We start from the raw sequence: 20,219 nt of genomic DNA, 5'->3' as shown, positions 1-20,219 counted from the left end.
TTAAAGTTAATGTAAAAATCTAAAAACTATAATTATTTTTATATGTTTTCAAAATACTTTTTTTCTGAAACATCCAATATGATCTATTAAAATTATAAAGTCAATGCAAAGAAAATTAATGAATATTAAACATTTAAATCAATAAACATGATTTTATTTAATTTTTAAAATTTACATAAATCTTATTATGTATGTCAATAAAGTTTAAATGACTCAGAATTCTAGCATTCAGTTTTCATCAGTTGAATTGGCATCACAATGTATGTTATATTGAAAGGTTACATAAATTACATAATACTGTCAATCTTGAAACTAAAATAGCCAGTGACTTTGCCAGCAGAACGAGTTTATATGAGAATAGCAGAGGAATTGCCATCTGACACTGGAAAGCCATGGTGAGCTATAGGCACGTCCAGAGAACAAGGTAGAGTGGTAATTTTTTACAGAGAAAGAAGGAAGATAGGAGAGGCTGTATGGAATTAAATAGATGAGTGTTAAGGCTGTGGCAACTTCTCATTGGCTGAAATTTAGCAGTTTCTCATTGGCTGGATCGTTGCTGGGCCAGGAGCAAAATCTTCCTTCCTCCTCCCTGGGTAATAAACTAAGCTTCTTCCTGTTGGGTAAAATAACCTGCAACAATTGGTACATGGGTGAGGGCTCCCCATCCAGAGCTTCCCAACCCAACCCCATTTTTGCCAAGGTTTGCCTTCACACATTTTCACAAGGCTGTCAAATGTTCCTCCATCGTATGCACCTGCCATGAATGCTGTTACAAGTGATGGTTAATACTGGAACCACAAACTGCAACACAAAAAAGAAGCAAGAAACCCTATGTCTGGGATTTGGGGAAATGATATTCCATAATGCAAAAATCTACGGCATTCTTGCTGCCTGTGAGAAAAAAATTGACAAGTCAGTTTGGTTTTTATCTTGGCTGGATGATTCTGCTCAAATCTTCCCTGCCCTTGAAGCATTGTTTGTTATGAAAAATAAAAGAAAAATGAAATACTTAGGGAAATTCCCATTAATTTACCAATCTCCGTGAGCATTAGCATCTGTGTAAGAACTAGTGAAATAGTTAAAATAGAGCTTTTTCTCTTTTCACAAAATGTACTTGACTAGAAATAGAAAATTTAGAATAGCAAACGCTGTTTTTAAATCCTGCTAATTCAGTTGGCTAAGAAGCCATGTAATCCCAACAATAACGTTGAAGTAGTTTGTTACCAAAGAGTCATAGAAAAAATACTAATTTGATTAAAGTGTTTTGTGACAGTATATTGGAAATCAAGTTTTTAATCTTTTCACTGCTTTAAAGGAATTAAGAACCACTATAAAAAAAAGTCTTATAATTAAGAGCATTATCATAGACATTTTTTTTAAATATGCTGTGATTCTCACCAAACATCAAAAACTATAGTCAAGCTTAAGCTTGGTGTATCTTTATTAATGGACTTCATTTATTCTAAATATATTCCAAAAAACTGTAAGGTACTGGGGCACCTGGACGGCTTAGTCGGTTGGGCATCCGACATGAGCTCAGGTCATGATTTCTAGGTTTATGAGCTCGAGCCCCTCATCAGGCTCCCTGCTGTCAGAGCACAGAGCTGGCTTGGGATTCTCTCCCTCTCGGCTTCTGCCCCTCCCCCACTCACACTCTCTCAAAAATAAACAAACATTAAAAAAGTTGTAAGATACTAGGAAATATATAGCTATTATAGATAATATATATTTACTTATTATTAAAAGGCAGTTTTGTTTCATTATGCATGATTCAATAAGTGGAAAAGGTATTTTCTCAGTTAAAAAAACGTTTTATGCTTAATGCACCATACTTCTTGGAAATTAAGTAGTCTAAATATATGTTGTTACAGATTTATTGTAAATACATTCAACTAGAAGAATCTTTTATGAAAAATATATGACGTGGTTAATTAACTCAGTTGAGTAGTGAAACATGTCAGTATTTTTGCAGATAAAGGTTTTTTAAGTTAAGCATAAACTTGCACATAGTTGGGTTTTTAAAATTATATGGCTAAGAATTTTAGAAACTGGTGGGCATTTTCAAAAAAAATTTTTTTTTAATTATTATGTCAGGGCACCTGGGTGGGTCAGATGGTTAACCATAAGACTCTTGATTTTGGTTCAGGTCATGATCTCACAGTTGTGAGAGATTGAGGCCTGAGTCCGGCTTTGCACTGACAGCACAGAGCTCCTTAGGATTCTTTCTCCCTCTCTCTTTGCCCTTGCTCCACTTGCACATGCTCTTGCTCTTTCTCTCTCCCCTTCTCTCTTTCTCAAAATAAACAAACAGTAGATGGGCAGAAGACATGATTAGACACTTTTCCAAAGAAGACATCCAGATGGCCAACAGACACAGAAAACGATGCTTAATGTCCCTCATCATCAGAGAAATACAAATCAAAACCACACTGAGATACCACCTCACACTGGTTAGAGTGGCTAAAATGAACAAAGCAGGAGACTATAAAAAACTGGCAAGGATGTGGAGAAATGGGAACCCTCTTACACTGCTGGTGGGAACGCAAACTGGTTCAACTCTGGAACACAATGTGGAGGTTGCTCAAAAAATTAAAAATAGAACTACTCTATGAACCAGCAATTACCCAAGGGATACAGGAGTGCTGATGCATAGGGGCACATGTGCAATGTTTATAGCAGCACTTTCAACAATAACCAAAATATGGAAAGAACCAAATGCCCATCAACTGATAACTGGATCAAGAAGATGTGGTTTATATATACAATGGAATACTACACGACAATGAGAAAGAATGAAACCCTGCCATTTGCAGCAACATGGATAGGCTGGAGGATATTATGCTAAGTGAAATGTTAGTCAAAGAAAGATACCATATGTCTTCACTCATATGTGGATCTTGAGAAACTTAGCAGAAGACCATGGGGGAAGGGAAGAGGAGGGAAAAGGTTGCAAACAGAGAAGGAGGAAGGCAAACCATAAGGTACTCTCAAATACAGAGAGCAAACTGGGGGTTGATGGGAGGTGGGAGAGAGGGGAAAGTGGGTGATGGGCATTCAGGAGGGCATTTGTTGGGATAAGCACTGGGTGTTGTATGGAAGCCAATTTAACAATAAATTATATTTAACAAATAAGATTTTTTTTTTTAATTTTAAAAATGAATATACTTGGGGCACCTGGTTGGCTTAACCATCCAACATCAAGTCAGGTCACATGATCTCGTGGTTCATGAGTTTGAGCCCTGCATCGGGCTTTGTGCTGAAGGCTCAGAGCCTGGAGTCTGCCTCAGAATCTGTGTCTCCCTCTCTCTGCCCTTCTCTGCTCACACACACTCGCTCTCAAAAATAAACATTAAAAAAATTTTTAATAATATACCTGTAGCAAATATACTTGAAATAAATTTCTTAACTTCTATAGATAGAATTTTATGTTCTAAATTTCAAAATGATTCAGAATTGATTATACAATGATGATTAAAAATACCCTTTAAATAGCATTAGTGAGATTTTTTTAGATTTTTATTGTTTTTTTGTTTTTGTAGACCGATATACACATATGCATGTATACATCTGTATGTATGTGTGTGTGCGCATTTTCTTCTCATCAAATGAGGTACTGAATCAAAGTGAACACGTTTTGCTAAAAGGATCATCTAGGAACATTTAATTCATTGTGGTTCCCAAACTAAGTTTGCTTAATCCACTTTACGGTGTTATTAAAAACTATTTAAAGCATGTTAGGGACTACTTAATATTTCATCAATAAATCATCCAATAGTTTATTAAAATGTCTGTGCCACTATACATTTCCGCTAGCATGAGAGATACAATAACTTAATAAGGTTAAACTCTTAACATGCACTAGGAACTGTGCTAAGCACATTAATCTCATTTAAATCATCACTAATCACTCTAGGACCTAGGTGCTGTTGTTATTCTCGATTTACTGTAGGAAAATGGAGACTTGTTCAGGGAGCAACCTAGAGAGATAGCAGCAATTCTATCAGGTTTGTCTGCCTCAGACCCAGGCTCCAGACCACCATGGCATATTGCTTTATTTTGGCTGATTCAACAGTCAGAGAAAATAAAATATGTATTTTATTCACACTCTTATTTCTCCAAATATTTGTTTTTCCTCTTTTGTGAACTATTTTCTACTATCATCCCTTATTTATTTTTAAATTTGAATACTAATGTTTTCTTATTGTTTTGAGTTCTTTTATATTGTCTAAATAATTGGAAATATTTTGCTCAATTTTTATCTTTTTCATTTTATATAATAAATTCTTTCTTAAATAGTAAAACCTATAGAATTTTTTCAGAATAGAACTTGTAAAAGAGCATCTGGGTCAATTCCCTCAGTAATAGTTGAGGACAATCAAGGTCACACACTCAGCTAAATGCTAATCTCTGAGTATAATTTGGAAGGCAGCAGGTAAGAAATATACTATATTAACATTATACATATGAAATTAGATTGGAAATTTCAAAATTATTTATTTAAGTACAATAATTATTTTTGAAGTAAATCACTTTTTACTCTCTTTTAAGATTTACTCCGAACTAAGAGGTGTGGCTCTCTTGCTCAACTAAAACATAAAAGGGTCTAAAACAAGTATGCATGCATATATAAATTATGCCTAAGTGACACAAAATATGCAGAGTTGTACTATGTCTGCTTGACCTTTTTTTTTCCAGTATTACCTAGATACAGGAAAATAAATAAAGCTTAGCAAAAATCCACCATGCTTTTCTTGGCTTTCTCCACTTCATTCCTATTTCGGAAAAAATCTTGACCTTAATCCAAAGAGATGTCCATGGGTTGAGTATTACATTTGCTTTGCTACTAGTCCTGCCGTGAACATAGATTTTACTTTTTTCTCTGCCGGGTGAAATTGAGAAATAAATGATTGACAAAGTAATTCCCAAGGAGGAAATTTAAACATTTGCCAATGCCAAAGATATTTATTGTTTTATTTCACGCTATCCTTCTACAATTTACTGTCTATAAACATAAATGTTTATCATCTAGGAGTCATTTTATCCCACACAGTAGCATATGATTTGGCAAGTTTGCTTTATAGAAACCTGTGTTCATATGAAGGAAAAATAGGGTGACGTAAGCATAGTATGTTTCCCAACAATAGCAAAAAGTTCTCATACTCTTTACTCCTGTTTTTGGTTGGGAAAAAGAGATGGTGTGAGTCATTATGGACAATTATCCCTCTTACTACTCCTGTTTCCCCACATCCTCTCCCACACAACCCCAAACACACACACACACACACACACACACACACACACACACACACAAGAATTCAACCCCCCAAAATACAAGAAGGACAACTTTGTAGAGATAAGTTTATTTATATTAATTTATATACAATTTAATATTAACATGTTCTGGAAAATATAGTAAACTAGAAAAGACAAATTCAAATAGGAGCAGTAAAGCATTTAAAAATACTTTCTGTTCTTTATAATTATTTGATTAAACCAAAAACAGTGATAAAAGAATTCATAGGAGCTGGATATTAATGGAAGATTAAAAAAACCTCTCTTGTAAAAAGTGACATTTTTTTGTCTCTACACTAAATGGCCTCAAGTGTACGAAACTCTTTACATGAAAAAATGCTTTTCAAGAACATCTTTGGCAATCTGTAAAAATGATCCCTTGGGGTGCCTGGGTGGCTCAGTCGGTTAAGCATCCGGCTTCAGCTCAGGTCATGATCTCACGGTTCATTTCAAGCCCTGCATCGGTCTCTGTGCTGACAGCTCAGAGCCTGGAGCCTGCTTCAGATTCTGTGTCTCCCTCTCTCTCTGATCCTCCCCTGCTCATGCTGTCTCTCAAAAATAAATTAAAAAACACTAATAAAAATTTAAAAAAAAGATGATCTTGCATTGCCAAATGGGCTTTGAGCAGCTTCCTAATTTACTTTTTCCTCAGTTACTCCATGTTACACATACCAATGTGCCACTCCATGTTACACATACAAATGTGCCATCCTAGGCTAATCTGACTTCAAAACTCTCATCGTGTCTGAGTTTCAATCTTCCTATTCTTCTACTACCCACCAAATTCGGTGCAATCAACCACTTCTATTGTTAGGAGAAAAGCATACTATAGAAAATATGGCGCCCATAACTAATATGCCTGAAACTTGATTGTTTTCCAGTTGATACTCGTGGAGCCAAAATACTCTAAATTCAGGGTATGTTTCAACACTATTCAGTAGAGACAGAAACACCCCTAGTTAAGTTGCCTAGGCAACCATTTGGTAAAAAATCTGCAGTTAAATTTTTCCCCTCATTTTCTATTTTTCTAGAAGTGGCTAATTTTTCCCCTTATTTTTCACTATCCACTCACTGCTCCTCACATTTCTCTTTATATATTATCTTCTATACTTCTCCTCTTTCTTTTATTTCTTATTCTTCTATTAATTATCAAAACTTTCTTTCCCTAAGGAAAGAGATCAAAACAAATACTTGCCTTTAATGTCTGGTTACTATTTTGTTCCTTTTTAGAAAATCAGCTGTGGATCTTTCGTAAAAATGGAAATTCTGCTCACTTATGCTACCAGAGCGTGGTAGAGGAGCAGCTTTTTAAAATGCGGAAGTATGAGTGTAGAGACAACAAGTGGTCCAGACTAATTTCCACATCCGCCTGTTTTCTTTGAAGGCTGGGGGCATTTGAAGTGCTATTTCTTAAGCAACACCAAAAACAAAGGGTGAAGAAACTTTGATCTGAGGAAAGATTGCTTTTGTTAGCAGACTGCTAGGTAGGGTGAATTAGACGGTAACAAACAGATCATATGTTCCAGGAGGGGGAATATGTGAATACTGAGCAGTCATGAGTATGCACTGAGGTTTCTTACAGCATCTGGATCGGGGTATCCGATGTGGAGATCTTTTTAACAGATTCAGCTAGTTTTGATTTGTTGCCACCCGTTTCTCATGTGACTAAGAAGAGAGCATAAACATTTTCATTTATATAATTTACAAGAAAGGTGTTTGATAGCTTTCATCTTATTGTTTCACTACTCTAAACAATAAACAGAAAAACCCCACCTCTTTCAGTGTTGCTATTGCCTGCAGGGTAGGGTCCAGGTCCCGTAACCTGCCTTTCCCAAGTCTCTAGAATCTGACTCTCATTTCCAATCTTATTTCCCAGGTCTCTCACTACTCTCTGCACCTCAATGCCAACCACGCCTGCCCATTTATCTCCAAATATGCATGTACATTTCTGCCTCCGCTCAGCCTTTGTTCACATCTGAAATGCTCTTTCCATCTCACCAACGGAATTGTCCCTTATTTGCAGCTGGGCCAGCAGTAGATACTCTGAAAAGAGCATCTAGAAAGGTAGTCACTGTTGTGTCTCTTCCTCTCTTTCCTGACCATTGTTACCAAAGATCTAAAATTCCAGAGCCATCTAAGAATAAGGACCAGACGAGGTGAGGACTAATTATTTCAAGGGGTGAAAGTCTTAAGAAAGGGAGAGTAATGTCCTTATGGTCACTGGCCACTCAGATGAGGTGGTTCCTTATCAAGTACGATGTGGTGTTTCAGGACATAAGGAAGTCGGACATGCATCGGTGGAGTGCCTTTCTAAAGCTGTCCCCCCCCCCCCCCCCCCCGCTTCTTCAAGATATGGACATTGGTAGCTCTCCACTGAGTCAAAGTTTTATATAGTATTACTTGTTATGGAATCTCGGATCATTTTTTCTTTTAATACTGAGAATTTATATTATCACTCATTTGTTGAAGATGCAGTTGTGAACACTGGACACACAATGTCTAGTCTGCCTTCTCTTAGCTGCAAAACTGAAATAGCCAGACAAAAACCAAAAACAAACAAAACAAATTATGAATTTGTTTTCAAGATAAAAGTATACACGCCACTATTGCTGGTAGCCAATTTTATTTTCTCAAAGTAGCTCTTAAAATGCACCTGAAAATCAGAAACTAACAGAGTTAAGATTTAGAGGACTTCTAAATAACTTCATTCTACATGTAAGAAAACCAAAGTCCCTCAAAATAAAGACTGCTTTGAAAAGAACCTGTGAATGAGAAAGAAGCTCTCTTTCTTTCTTTTATAGATTTTCTGTCACTCCTGGTGACAGAATCATCCAATCCTCTGGGTCTCATTTTCTGCTAATAGGTGAAGAAACTACTAAGCTATCTCCTTGGGTCCATAGCCTCTGATGAAACAACCTCCCCCCTCCCACCCCGACACAGGCTCACAGTATCTCCTGACCAACCACCTAAACGTCCACTGCTGCAAGAGAGCAGGTGTTCTCACTGGCAGAATGGGACCATTCATTTTGTCAATTACCAGGGGGGGGAAAAGTATTTGGGAAGGGGATCCAAAGCCACCTTGGCTGTGGAGGAAGAAGGGAAGATGGAAACTACGGAGGGCAGCCTGGAGGGAGAAGAGGGTAGGCTTCGGTCAAGTTGCCCCAGAACCTTGGTGAAAGAGCAGCACTATCTCAGCATGAAGAGCCCAGCAGAGGAAGTCAGTATTTTTTGTTTTATTTAAAGTTATAGGTTTTGAAAACCGCAGCCGTGACAAGAGGCAGCAAATGAAGAAACTAATCTCCATACCCAGACCAAAACCACCAAAGAGAAGCAATGTGTCTGGGGAAAGCCTGGAGGCAGTGGCATCTAGGGAAGGAAGAAAACCCCAAGGCAAAGGGAAAAAGGAGAAAAAAATTCAGGGCTCAATTCTGAGGCTGCTGAGTATTCTTTAAACAGACTTTGTTTTAAAATCTTGCCTTGGGGCGCCTGGGTGGCTCTGTCAGTTAAGCGTCTGGCTTCAACTCAGGTCAGGATCTCACAGTTCGTGGGTTCGAGCCCCACATCAGGCTCTGTGCTGACAGCTAGCTCAGAGCCTGGAGCCTGCTTCGGATGCTGTATCTCCCTCTCTCTCTGACCCTCCCCTGCTCGCACTGTCTCTCAAAAATAAATAAAAAACATTAAAATCTTGCCTTTAAGGGCACCCTGGACTTCAATCATTATCTTAAACTTTTTACTGGCCTGTGCCTCCGTTTCATCAGCTGTAAAATGGGTACAGTAATGCCTACATCAGCATTATGAGAATTAGGAGAGTGTATGTGGGTAAAGCACTTAGAACCTTAGAACAATACCTGCCATATAGTACACATTGTGTTTGTTCTCCTTTGGAAAGATGATATAAGTTAGCGGTTAAAAGCACAGATTCTTGATTCAACCTGCTTTGGTTTGAAACTTGGCTTTGCCATTTACTAGTATGAAATTGGGCAAGGATTTGTCTGGCCTGGTTTTTCATTTGTTGTGCTGTTGAGAGAATTAAATAAATGAACACACATAAAGGCCTGGTAACATTCTTTTACATATATGAAGTATTAGCTGTTAATGCATATTAAGCATTCTCTCTCCCTTCCCTTCCCTGCTCACCCACATGTGGCCTGTCACTGAATCTGGAACTTGGATCCAGCGACAACATTCCAGAGATACCAAGAAGCTGTGCTCAGGGCCTCTCACCTCCAGCAGGGACCTTGCTGAGACTACTTGGCCAACATCCCCGTTGTGCATGCAGCTTTCCCACACATGTGCAAGGGGATTTATGGGAAAATATTTTCCTAGTTCCCTTTCTGCCCTTGGAAGACAAGGAACAACCACCTAGTTACCCCACACTATTTTCATCTTCCTCCTAAGTAGAGGGGAAACTCTGAAGTGATAGAAGATATTTTTAATTAAACTGAGAATAAGGCCACACATTCATATACCATTTACTTGCGCTCAAGCTGCCAGGGGCATTTCAAAGTCTCAAAGTCACAACTGAAAATAGCACTTTTAACTCTAAAAACATCAAAGGCCAGTTCTGAATCTAAGATTGTAGAGAATTCAGAACTGTTTTTGAACTTGATTTTAATGAATAAGACATTTGTGTGTAACTATCTTAAGTGAAAAAAAAAAAAGTTGTCCTGTTGTACAAACAAAAAAGAGCTCTTTGTTGTGTGGAATAAAAAGTACTGGTGCTTGTAAGTTCTAAGAAGTGCATTTTTAAGATGTACTAGAGCACCCTCTTTTGGTGTCTAAGAACATAGAGTATCCTAAAAACTCAATAGCTGGAGATTAGCACACTTTCTTAGGCCCATAGTTTTCTTTCTAAACTGTTTCAGAAAATGTGTTTGAAATACTGTAATTTTTATTTGCTGTTTTTTGTTTGTTTTTGCAATATTCCTGAACAACACACATAGCAAAATTGGTAAAACAAACAAATCAAAACAAGTTGAAAACCCTATGAAAACAATAAATAAATGTAACATAAGTGAAATCAGTAAAAAACGTGGTGCCAGCACCACCTAGTGTCGATTTTGAGTAATTGTTGCATATAAAAATTAAGAAACTTTAACGAAAGGAATACAATTTCGGTTAAATTTAGGTCAAAATTCTGAAACCAAACTCACATTTATTGACCGATATCTCCCTTATTTTTCTATTGTTCTCCTCAACCTTTATAATATAAAATGAAGGAAATATTTAAAGTGAATTTTTTTCCAAAAATAGATTCAATTTAGATGAAAATTTAATTATAAAACTGGAACATTTGGGTGTCTAAAACGTCTAAAGAGCCATGAGACCCTTCCAAGAACTATTAAAGTAAATTCCATACACTCAAAGGTGGGGCAAGACTTTTTTTCTCCTCTTACTCTGAGAAGAACGGTTCCTCGGGCCTCTGTGTTGATGCTGGTCCGGAGCTGCAGGGAATCCTCCGCCATCCGCGCGGCCAGATACTATTCAAGCTCTGAAATGTGTCTACACGGAGCACAGGGGATCATTCCTTTTGGCCGTGCGGCCCTGCCTTTCCGATACTCACAGTTAGCTCACGACAGATTATTTTTGTGATTCTCACAGAGTATCAGTGTGCCCTTTCCAGTTATAGGCAGTCCCAGGACAGATGTGAAACGCGTCAGGTCTGGGAGTGGCGCCCTCCCTCCAGGTCAGCCCCTCGCCCCTTTGCGTCACTACTTCCCACGCCTCACTATTTTCCATTCCTCGGAGTTCTGCAAGTGAAGGGCAAAATAAACGGCAATTGCACTTGCCATATAAAATCTTTCCTGTGATAAGAAAATATAAATGAATAAAGGACGGAGTGAATGAATAAATGCCTAAAAAAAAATAAAATTCCTTGTGCGAAGGCATAACCGCCTATGAGGGCTTATGTGCTATTCTGCCTATATACACCTTAAAAAAATTTTAGGAATCCTGAGTGGAATCCTGTTTTGGGTAGAGGGCCTTTTGGTGCCAGAGGGGTAGTGCACATCCTGGCTCTGAGAGCCTCACCCCAGGCCGCTGTTGCCACTTTACTTGCGTGAATTCCCAAAGTCTCTCCCTGAATCCATTTTCTTCATCGGCAAAATGAGAAACATTAGCGACTCTTTTGTATGATTATTATTATGAAACTTCAGAGGGGTCTGCTACAGCACTTAATAATCACCAGTCACTCAAAGTATGGCTACATAATACCTCATTATTATTATTACATAATATATGTATACATATTATTATCATTATTCCCATTGGTATGTGCTCAATAAGAAATCCGTCCTAGAATTTTAACAGGAAGCCTTTTGTTTGAGTCAGTGCTTCCACTTTCAAACAGCTTCAGATTTTTAATGTTCAATAAGAATGATCATAGGTAACTCTAGAAAAATGGAATCCACTCTGATCAATAGGTCTTAGAGGTGCTGCTCAAGGGAAGAAAAGAGAGCAAAGGAATAGGAGGAAGATGTACTTTGGCAAATGACTTGTAAAGGACATTCACCTTAAAGTCTGCTGCTCTTTATGCTCAAGTGATTAATAATGATGATGATAAAAATAATAGCTTCTAATAATAGCTTCTCAATGTTCCAGGCACTTTCTTTAGCAATTTACTAGTATTCACTCATTCTCATAATTCACCATTTGATATGTTGAAATACAGAGAGCAAAATAACTAAAGTCCTGACAGCAAATGGCAGAACTGTAATTTGAACTTGAGGTGTCAGTTTCCACAGATAAGGCAACAGCCTAGTGTGCTTTGTAACTCTTCCTCCTTCTGCCTCCCCCCACCCCCCCCTCCTCTCTCTCTCTCGCCTCTCTCTCTCCCCATCATCTACCCAAACTGGCCAAAGCCACCTGAGCTATCGAAAGTGAAGCAAATGCACCATTTCCTTTTGGAAGCAGGATGCCTTGCTCTGTGGTCACTCGCATTCTAAGACTGTTCCCATCTTTCCAGCCCAGATCACAAAAATATATCTTGGCACATGGAGCAAAATGGTTTTTTGTTCTGCTTTCTCCTCCTTGGAACAGTCAAGTCTCCAAATAACACTTTAGAGCTTTATCATTCCTTTTTGTCCTGGTTTTGTCTTTAGCTACTGACTAAGGCAAGTGGCTTATAAACACACAATGGCAAAAATGGGCTTGGAGACTTTCTTTAATGAGCCTCAACTAGATAGTTTTGTTGACACTGTCATTGACAAAACAGCAAAGGTTCCCCCAAAAGAGCTTGATTTTTTTTTCAAAAAGTTGGTAGGCAAACTCAATTTTGTCTTTAAACAACTGACCTCTCATTCTCCTTTGTCTGGATTCTATCTTAGAAAACAATCCTTTCGTTAGTAAATATTCAACAAGCCTAATACCTTCTGTAATATAAAATACTTATAAATATGTATGTAATGGAATATTTCTGTGTGCATTGCGGTGAATAAGTGATTTAGGATATACGTTTGGAATGTATGTCATTACCAGGAGTAATGAAGAAGGACATGGCTTCGTTTCTGATCTCCTAATCCTAAATGAGAGATAAATACCATGTAATACTGTGACCCAAGAGTTGTTAATTTTTTTTCTTTTACATTTTCATAGAATACGTTAATCATTTAAATACTCAAAATTCTGTTTTGTTGCAATAACTGTCATAAAACACTAGTGAGGTAACTCATTGTTAAAGGGTAATGCTCATCACCTGTCAGCAGCTCATTAGCGCGACTGAATTGGCACTAATGTGGTAATTACTATGAATCATCAGTTTCCATTATAATGTCTTCTTCCCAGCACCAAGAACTAGGGAAGTTTGTAAAAGCACACAGGAAGGCAGAGATAGCCAAATTAACAAATTCAGCTGGCCACCACCTCCACCACCAGAAAATTAGGGCAAAAGCATCTGGAATAAAAATGATGATGATGATAGCCAATTTTTATTGAATAACTATTCTTTACCAGGCATTCATCAAGTGTTTTACATATATCTCATTTATCACTTCCATTCACCCTATAAAGCATGTACTGTTCTTAATATCACTGTACAGAGGATAAAGTTGAGACTTGGAAATGATGTAAATTGCCCAAGATCATGTAGCTAGTGAGTAGCAGAGCGACCCAAACTCAGGTCATACATATCCAAAATCCACATGCTAATAAAACTCACCACCCAGTTTAAAAATGGACAGAAGACATGAATAGACATTCTTCCCAAGAAGACATAGAGATGGCCGACAGACATGAAAAGATGCTCAACATCACTGATCATCCCAGGGAGATGTAAATCAAAACTGCATTGAGATACCACCTCACATCTGTCAGAATGCCTAAAATCAACAACACAAGAAACAGCAGGTGTTGGCAACGATGTAGAGAAAGGGGAGCCCTCTTGCACTGTTGGTGGAAATGCAAACTGGTGCAGTCACGGTGGAAAACAGTGTGGACTCTCCTCAAAAAGTTAAAAATAGAACCACCCTATGACCCAGTTATGGCACTACTGGGTATTTACTCCCAAAATTCAAAAACGCTACTTCAGGATACATACACCCTGATGTTTATAACAACATTATCTATAACAGCCAAATAATGGAACCAGCCCAAGTGTCCACTGACTGATGAATGGATAAAGATGTGATACACACACACACACAATGGAATATTACTCAGCCACAAAAATGAATGAACTCTTACCATTTGTGATGACATGGATGGAGCTGAAGAGTATTATGTGAAGCAAAATAAGTCAGATAAAGACAGATACCACACGATTTCACTCATATGTGGAATTTAAGAAACAAAACAAATATGCAAAGAGAAAAAAGAAAGAGAGAAGCAAACCAAGAAACACTTAACTATAGAAACAAACTGATGGTTACCAAGGAGAGAGGTAGATGGAGAGTGGGTGTAAAGGGTGATAGGGAATAAGGAAGACAGTTGCTGTGATGAGCACTGGGTATTGTATGGCAGAGTTGAATCACTGTATTACACATGTGAAACTAATATGACACTGTATGTTAACTGACTAGAATTTATTTTTTTTTAGTTTAATTATTTTTGAGAGAGACAGAGAGAGACAGACAGACAGACAAACATAGTATGAGTGTGGGAAGGGCAGAGAGAGAGGGAGACAAATAATCTGAAGCAGGCTCTATGCTCTGCACCGTTAGCACAGAGTCTGATGTGGGGCTTGAACCCACAAACCGCAAGATCATGACCCGAGAAGAAGTTGGACGCTTAGCCAAAATGACTGAACAACCCAGGCATCCCAACTAATGAAATTTAAATGAAAACTTTTAAAATAAGAATGAGGGACCAAAACAATAATTATTTCAGAAAGTAAGCCTTTATAAATATAAGAGAATAGGCAAGCATTTAAGACTCAGTTTGATGTTTGCCATCATGTTTTTATACATAATACAATGTATATAACTCACTCACACAGACCAAAAAAATAAGTTATTGTACAAATACTAAACATTTGGGTAGTAAGAATGATCTGACAATTTGTAGACAATAAAGTACTAGTGATTAATTTTTTAAAAAATCCATGTGCTTAGCAGATAAAACTCCGCTCCAGGTTTTCTCAAACTCCGCACTACCGACACCCGCATAGCCTGATCATCCTCTGCTGCGAGGGTCTGCCAGCAGCGAGGGTCCGCCCCCAGGACTGCAGGGTGCTTGGCAGCCTAGCCACTTCCTTAGCTTCTGCCCACTAGATGCCAGCAGCGCTTTCTCTCCTTGGCCCCCACCCTAGTTGTGGCAGTCACAAATGTCTCCAGACATTGACAAATGTCCTCTAGGAGGCAAAATTGTTGCTCCCCCACAAGTTAAAAATCACTATTCTCCTCTGATACTCTTTATACTGTTTTACAATATCACATCATTCAATAACTCTCTGAAATATACTTTTAATGGCTGTGATACATTTTATTAAATATTAAATTAGCGCTAGGGGCACCTGGTAGCTCAGTTGGTTAAGCATCAAACTTAGGCTGAGAGAACTGGGGAGAGGGAGGGACACAAATCATGAAAGACTATTGAATACTGAAAACTAACCATGGACTGAAGGCGGAGGGGGAGGGAGAGAAGGGGGTGATGGTCATGGTGGGGGGCACTTGTGGGGAGAAGCACTGGGTGTTATATGGAAACCAATTTAAAAATAAACTATTTAAAAAAATAAATACAAATAAAATGGATATTTTGTAGATTCAAAAGTATTTTATTTAACTATCAGGTCATGTGAGAACAAAAACATTGTGAATGAAGAGAGATTAATAATTAAAAAAAAACCTTACGCTTAGGTCATGATCTCACAGTTCGTGAGTTCGAGCCTCGCGTTGGACTCTGTACTGACAGCTCACAGCCTGGAGCTGCTGAGGATTCAGTGTCTCCCTCTCTCTCTGCCCCTCCACTGCTTATGCTCTCTCTCTCAAAAATAGATGTTAAAAAATAATTTTAAAAAAGTAAAACAAAACTAGTGCTATACCTAAGATGTTACTTTTGATTCTTTTATTTTAAAAAATTATATTTGAGAACTTAAAACAATCAGGTTCTTTGCAATCTATCCCTTTGGTGTATATAAGATATGAAGTTAGACTTTGTCAATGAAATAATAGGTAGGAGGTGATTTATACTGTGAAGTTTATTAACTTGCTCCTCTGAAATGTGTCACCATTTTTCGGTTGGTTGGTACACTTTAGAAGACAAAATTAAGAAGACTTGTATCAAGAGCAAGTTTCTTGAGCAGTGAAGAGTTTATTTGATTACTATACACAGACATGGCCTAAGTCAACAATCAAATAAAATATAACTGCATGCATATATATCTGAAAATGAAAATAAATTCATTAGTACATTTTCTAAAAATTAAGAATTTTATTATTTTCCTAAAATGTCTAATAAAATTTACTATAACTTTGGTTTTGTTTTTGTTCCTTTTAAAATATATACTTAAATATATATTAAAAGCAAGTATTTTGCTATTTCTACCTGCAACATTCACTAAATATTTATGTGTCATGTTAGCTACTTTAGGAAAGATATAAAAGTTATGGTCTGCATTCCTGAGGAAATCATTTCAGAAACAAGTCACAATACACAAAAGCCCTAAGAATAAGAAAAGACAGTATAAAGCAACTAGTTTTGCATAATTCTTATTAAACAAAAACATATGCACACACATACACCAAAGTTAAGGAAGATAATAAAATTCATTTTAATAGTCATGTTCCATATAAACAAATTGTCACAATTTCTGTATTTTAAGAGTCCACATGAAAAATCACAGTATGCATAGACTAGAAGCAAATTACATCAAACAAAAACTTTTTGATATTTTCAGCCGGTCAAACTTTTGCAATTTTTCCAAATCATTTTAGAGTTTGGGGAAAAATAATGCATTTTTGGTTTAAAAATGAATGTTCTCTATGTGTTTTTGACTATTATTCCTTCTCATTAAAAAATGCCCTACAAATTCCGTAGTTTTAAATGAATGATGTTTGCTGTATATTTACCAAGGAAACAATTTGCCCATTACCATAAAAGCATAATTAAAAATACATCTGGGATTTTTCCAAAAGGGAGCAGTGAATTTTGTCAGGTTTATAGATAATGATTTGTATAGAAGTGACCATACATCCTCAACCTTTCCCTTGGGTGCAATTTGGACGTAATATGCCTTTTAGTAGCCTACAGTGGACATGGTGGTTGCATTCTGAGTGAGTAGAATCACAACATAATTATCTAATACACACGTATTACTTAGGGCTGCAATGTTACCATGGTTACTACCAGATTAAACCTCTAAGGAAAGCAGAGCCACTAAGTCTTTCAACAGAAATTCAGCCCTTTTGATACTTAAGGAGCCTTCATTTTTCTTCTTTTGGGGGCTTTTCCAATTGGCGTTGTGTTGTTTCTTCATCTTTCTTTTTTACATCTAAAAAATAAATAAATAATTCCATTCGTTTATAGAATATAATGAAATATATTTCATACTATACTGGAATGAAACCTTTAGTATTTTCTTTATGCACCCTAATAAATCTCTCCTTGTTTGGGAGATTCTTTGCCCCCAATCCAGATACAGAAACTACACACAAAAAAGAAGTATGGATAGGTTTGGGAGTCGACATTCTCCTAGTTACCCTTCCTTCCTATTCTTCAGAATTATTACATGCTAGGAAGTCTCCTGAGGTATTATTACAATCTCCATTTATAGATTAGTCTATCAAAACACAAACAGGTTAATTAACTCGCTCAGTCACAGAGCTAGTAAGTGACAGACACACAATTTGGACAGGGCCAAGTGGTTCCACAGCCCAAGCCCCTTAGTGCTCTCCCTGTAGGCATCACACTCTCTCCAGCTTCCTCCCAGCTTCTACCTCCTTGGCTCTTACGAGATGATCTCACTTACTATTTCGCAGGAAAAAAAGAATTAAAGCCTTCACGTAAAAGCTCCCTCAACTTTCTGCCACCAAATTTTTAAAGCCACATAGTCTGTACTTATTCCTTCTACCTTTCCTCTTATTACAATGGAAAATGTGTTTCTCAGGACTGGCTACATAATTTATTGGAACCCAGTGCAAAGTGGAAATGTAGCACCCCGTGTTCAGAGCATATGGAAAACTTCAAGACAGCAACAGTAAGAGCATGAAACCAAGTGCAAATCTCTTCTGAGCCCAGGGAACTGTGCAACCACACACAGCACAGCCCTGGAGCTGGCCCTGGTGCTGCTCAGACTACCCAGGTCTATTCCTTCATGATCTGGGGCCCGATCCATTTCTGCCTCATCAGAAAGCTGACTGTAACAATCATCCCCCGCCTCCATTTCACCTGACTTTCCCTTTCTCCTGACTTCTCAATTCCTCACATCACCACCAACTTCAAACTAACAAAGGCCTTCTTTTAACTGCAATTCTTCCACATACTATCTTGTCTTTTATCCTTTAAAGTGTATCATCTCTTGTGGTCTCCATTTTAAATGAAAGCTATTAAGTCTCTATTGCCTTCCTAAAACTACTCTTGCCAAAATCATCACTGGCATCTTTGAAATTCAATCTGATGGATTCTACTCAGTTCTTCAACTTTCATTCAGGAAATATATTATTAAGCACATATTATATACATACCAAGCAGCAAATATAAATATTCTAGCTCTCAGGAGATATCTAGTGAGGCATATGGGGAATAAACAAAATAAGCAAAATGTGTGGTATGTGAAGAGTCCTAACTGCTATGGAGGAAATTAAAGAATAGGCGTTGTCAAGAAGTCTTGGGCCATAGAGGTTGTAATTTTAGCCAGGGTTGGCTGGGGAGAAGGGCCACACAAGTAAAGACCTGAGAAGGTGAAGTTTAGCTATGCCAATGGCAGAGAGAAAGCATTCTAAGCAGAGGGAAGAGCAGGGTCAAAGGCATCAATGTGCAGGAAGGAAATGCAGGTAGGACAGTACAGAGAAAGAAGAAAAGAAGACGGGGTCCAAGGGGTACCAAGAGACCAGACCTGTTGGGTGAAAAATGGCAGCTAGCTGGACAAATGTGAAAGTGGAGCTGACAATTTTGGCTGATAGATTAGATATAAACTTGAGAGAAAGAGTGGACACAACGATGATTCCAAGATTTCGTCTCTAGCAACTGGAAGTGTGAAACGGCCGTTCATCAAGATGGGAAAGAGGTAGGAAGCACAGGTGTCAGGGAGGATGTCTGGACTTCACTTTAGTATCCATTAAGTTTGAGACTCCTCTTAGGCAGCCAAAGCAGGGGTCAAGTAGGCAGACGGGTTTATGAGTGTGAAGTCACAGGAACTTCTGACTGGAGACAACAAATCTGCAAGCTATCAGGAAGATAATAGTATCCCAGTGAAATCAGACAGGATCTCAGGAGGAGGGAACATCGATAGAGAAAATGTTAAAAACAATAACAACAAAATACTATGTTCTGGTACCATATAATTCATTAAGAGATCGGAGAAAGAAAGAAACAACAGCAGGAGAGGAACAGCCAGTGGAGCAGGAAGAAAACCAGGAGAGTGGAGTGTCCAGGGAAGCCAAGGGAAGAAAAGTGTGAAGGGGAAGAAAGAGATGGTCCATCACGACAAAACTGCCAAGAAATCGTGTAGGATGGAAACTAAGAATGGACTGCTGATTTCATCAGACACAGCGCCATTAGCAATTTTGAACTCGAGAGGTGGAATGGTGAGAATTGGAGAAACAAAGAGGATTTGGAGGCAAGTCCATTCTAAGAGCCTTTTACTGTCTGCTCCTTCTGCAAAGACAACTCTTACCTCTGATTTTTGGTGCCTGCTGCTTCCTTCAGTTGTGATTCAAAACACACCACTGACATTCCGATTTCAGTGAGCGCTGTACTAATTTCTCAGTCTAAAACCACCCGGGAACTCTACCAAATATCCCACTCAATTCTCTGATAAGCCATACCACTGTTGGCACATATTTATTTGTTTGTAACCTAACTCTCCCATTGTAGATATGATCCAGGACAGCAAGGCTTTATGTCTGTCCTGTTCACCACTAATGCTGCTAGGTTTTAGGTTTTAGAATGGTGCTCAGCCCTGAGTGGGCACTAAACTGAACAATGGATCAAATGAGCAGTGATAGAGGGAGTTAAGAAAAGGCCCTTTACAAATCATGAGAGACTTTTGAATGCTGAGAACAAATTGAGGGCTGAGGAGGGAGGGGGGAAGAGGCAGAGGGTGATGGTCGTGGAGGGGGGCACTTGTGGGGAAGAGCACTGGGTGTTATACGAAAACCAACTTGGTAATAAACGATTTAAATAAAAAATTTTTAAAAAAGAAATTAAAAATATAAAAGTGATGGAGACCAAAAAAAAAAAAAAGGCCCTTTATGACATTTCCAGCTGCCACCCTCTGTCACTACTTGCTACTATGACATCCAGGATCATTGTCCTCCCTATCATGGTTATTAATT

The 20,219-nt window shown here is 38.0% G+C and overlaps 1 protein-coding gene across 5 annotated transcripts in view; it reads right to left on the bottom strand.

Annotated features, from left to right (window-relative positions):
• Window positions 1-16,471: 16,471 nt before the first annotated feature.
• Window positions 16,472-20,219, bottom strand: part of PKIB (cAMP-dependent protein kinase inhibitor beta) — a 79,907-nt gene continuing 76,159 nt past the window's right edge. For all 5 annotated transcript variants that reach the window (XM_029944242.1, XM_029944240.1, XM_029944241.1 and 2 more), the window contains one exon: window positions 16,472-17,215. In XM_029944242.1, the coding sequence (XP_029800102.1) occupies window positions 17,148-17,215 (68 nt within the window). In that variant the 3' untranslated portion in view covers window positions 16,472-17,147. The remainder of the gene's footprint in view (window positions 17,216-20,219) is intronic.

The sequence above is a fragment of the Suricata suricatta genome, chromosome 7, assembly GCF_006229205.1.
Source record: "Suricata suricatta isolate VVHF042 chromosome 7, meerkat_22Aug2017_6uvM2_HiC, whole genome shotgun sequence".
NCBI classification, from domain to species: domain Eukaryota; kingdom Metazoa; phylum Chordata; class Mammalia; order Carnivora; family Herpestidae; genus Suricata; species Suricata suricatta.
This window is presented reverse-complemented; position numbering and strand designations above follow the sequence as displayed.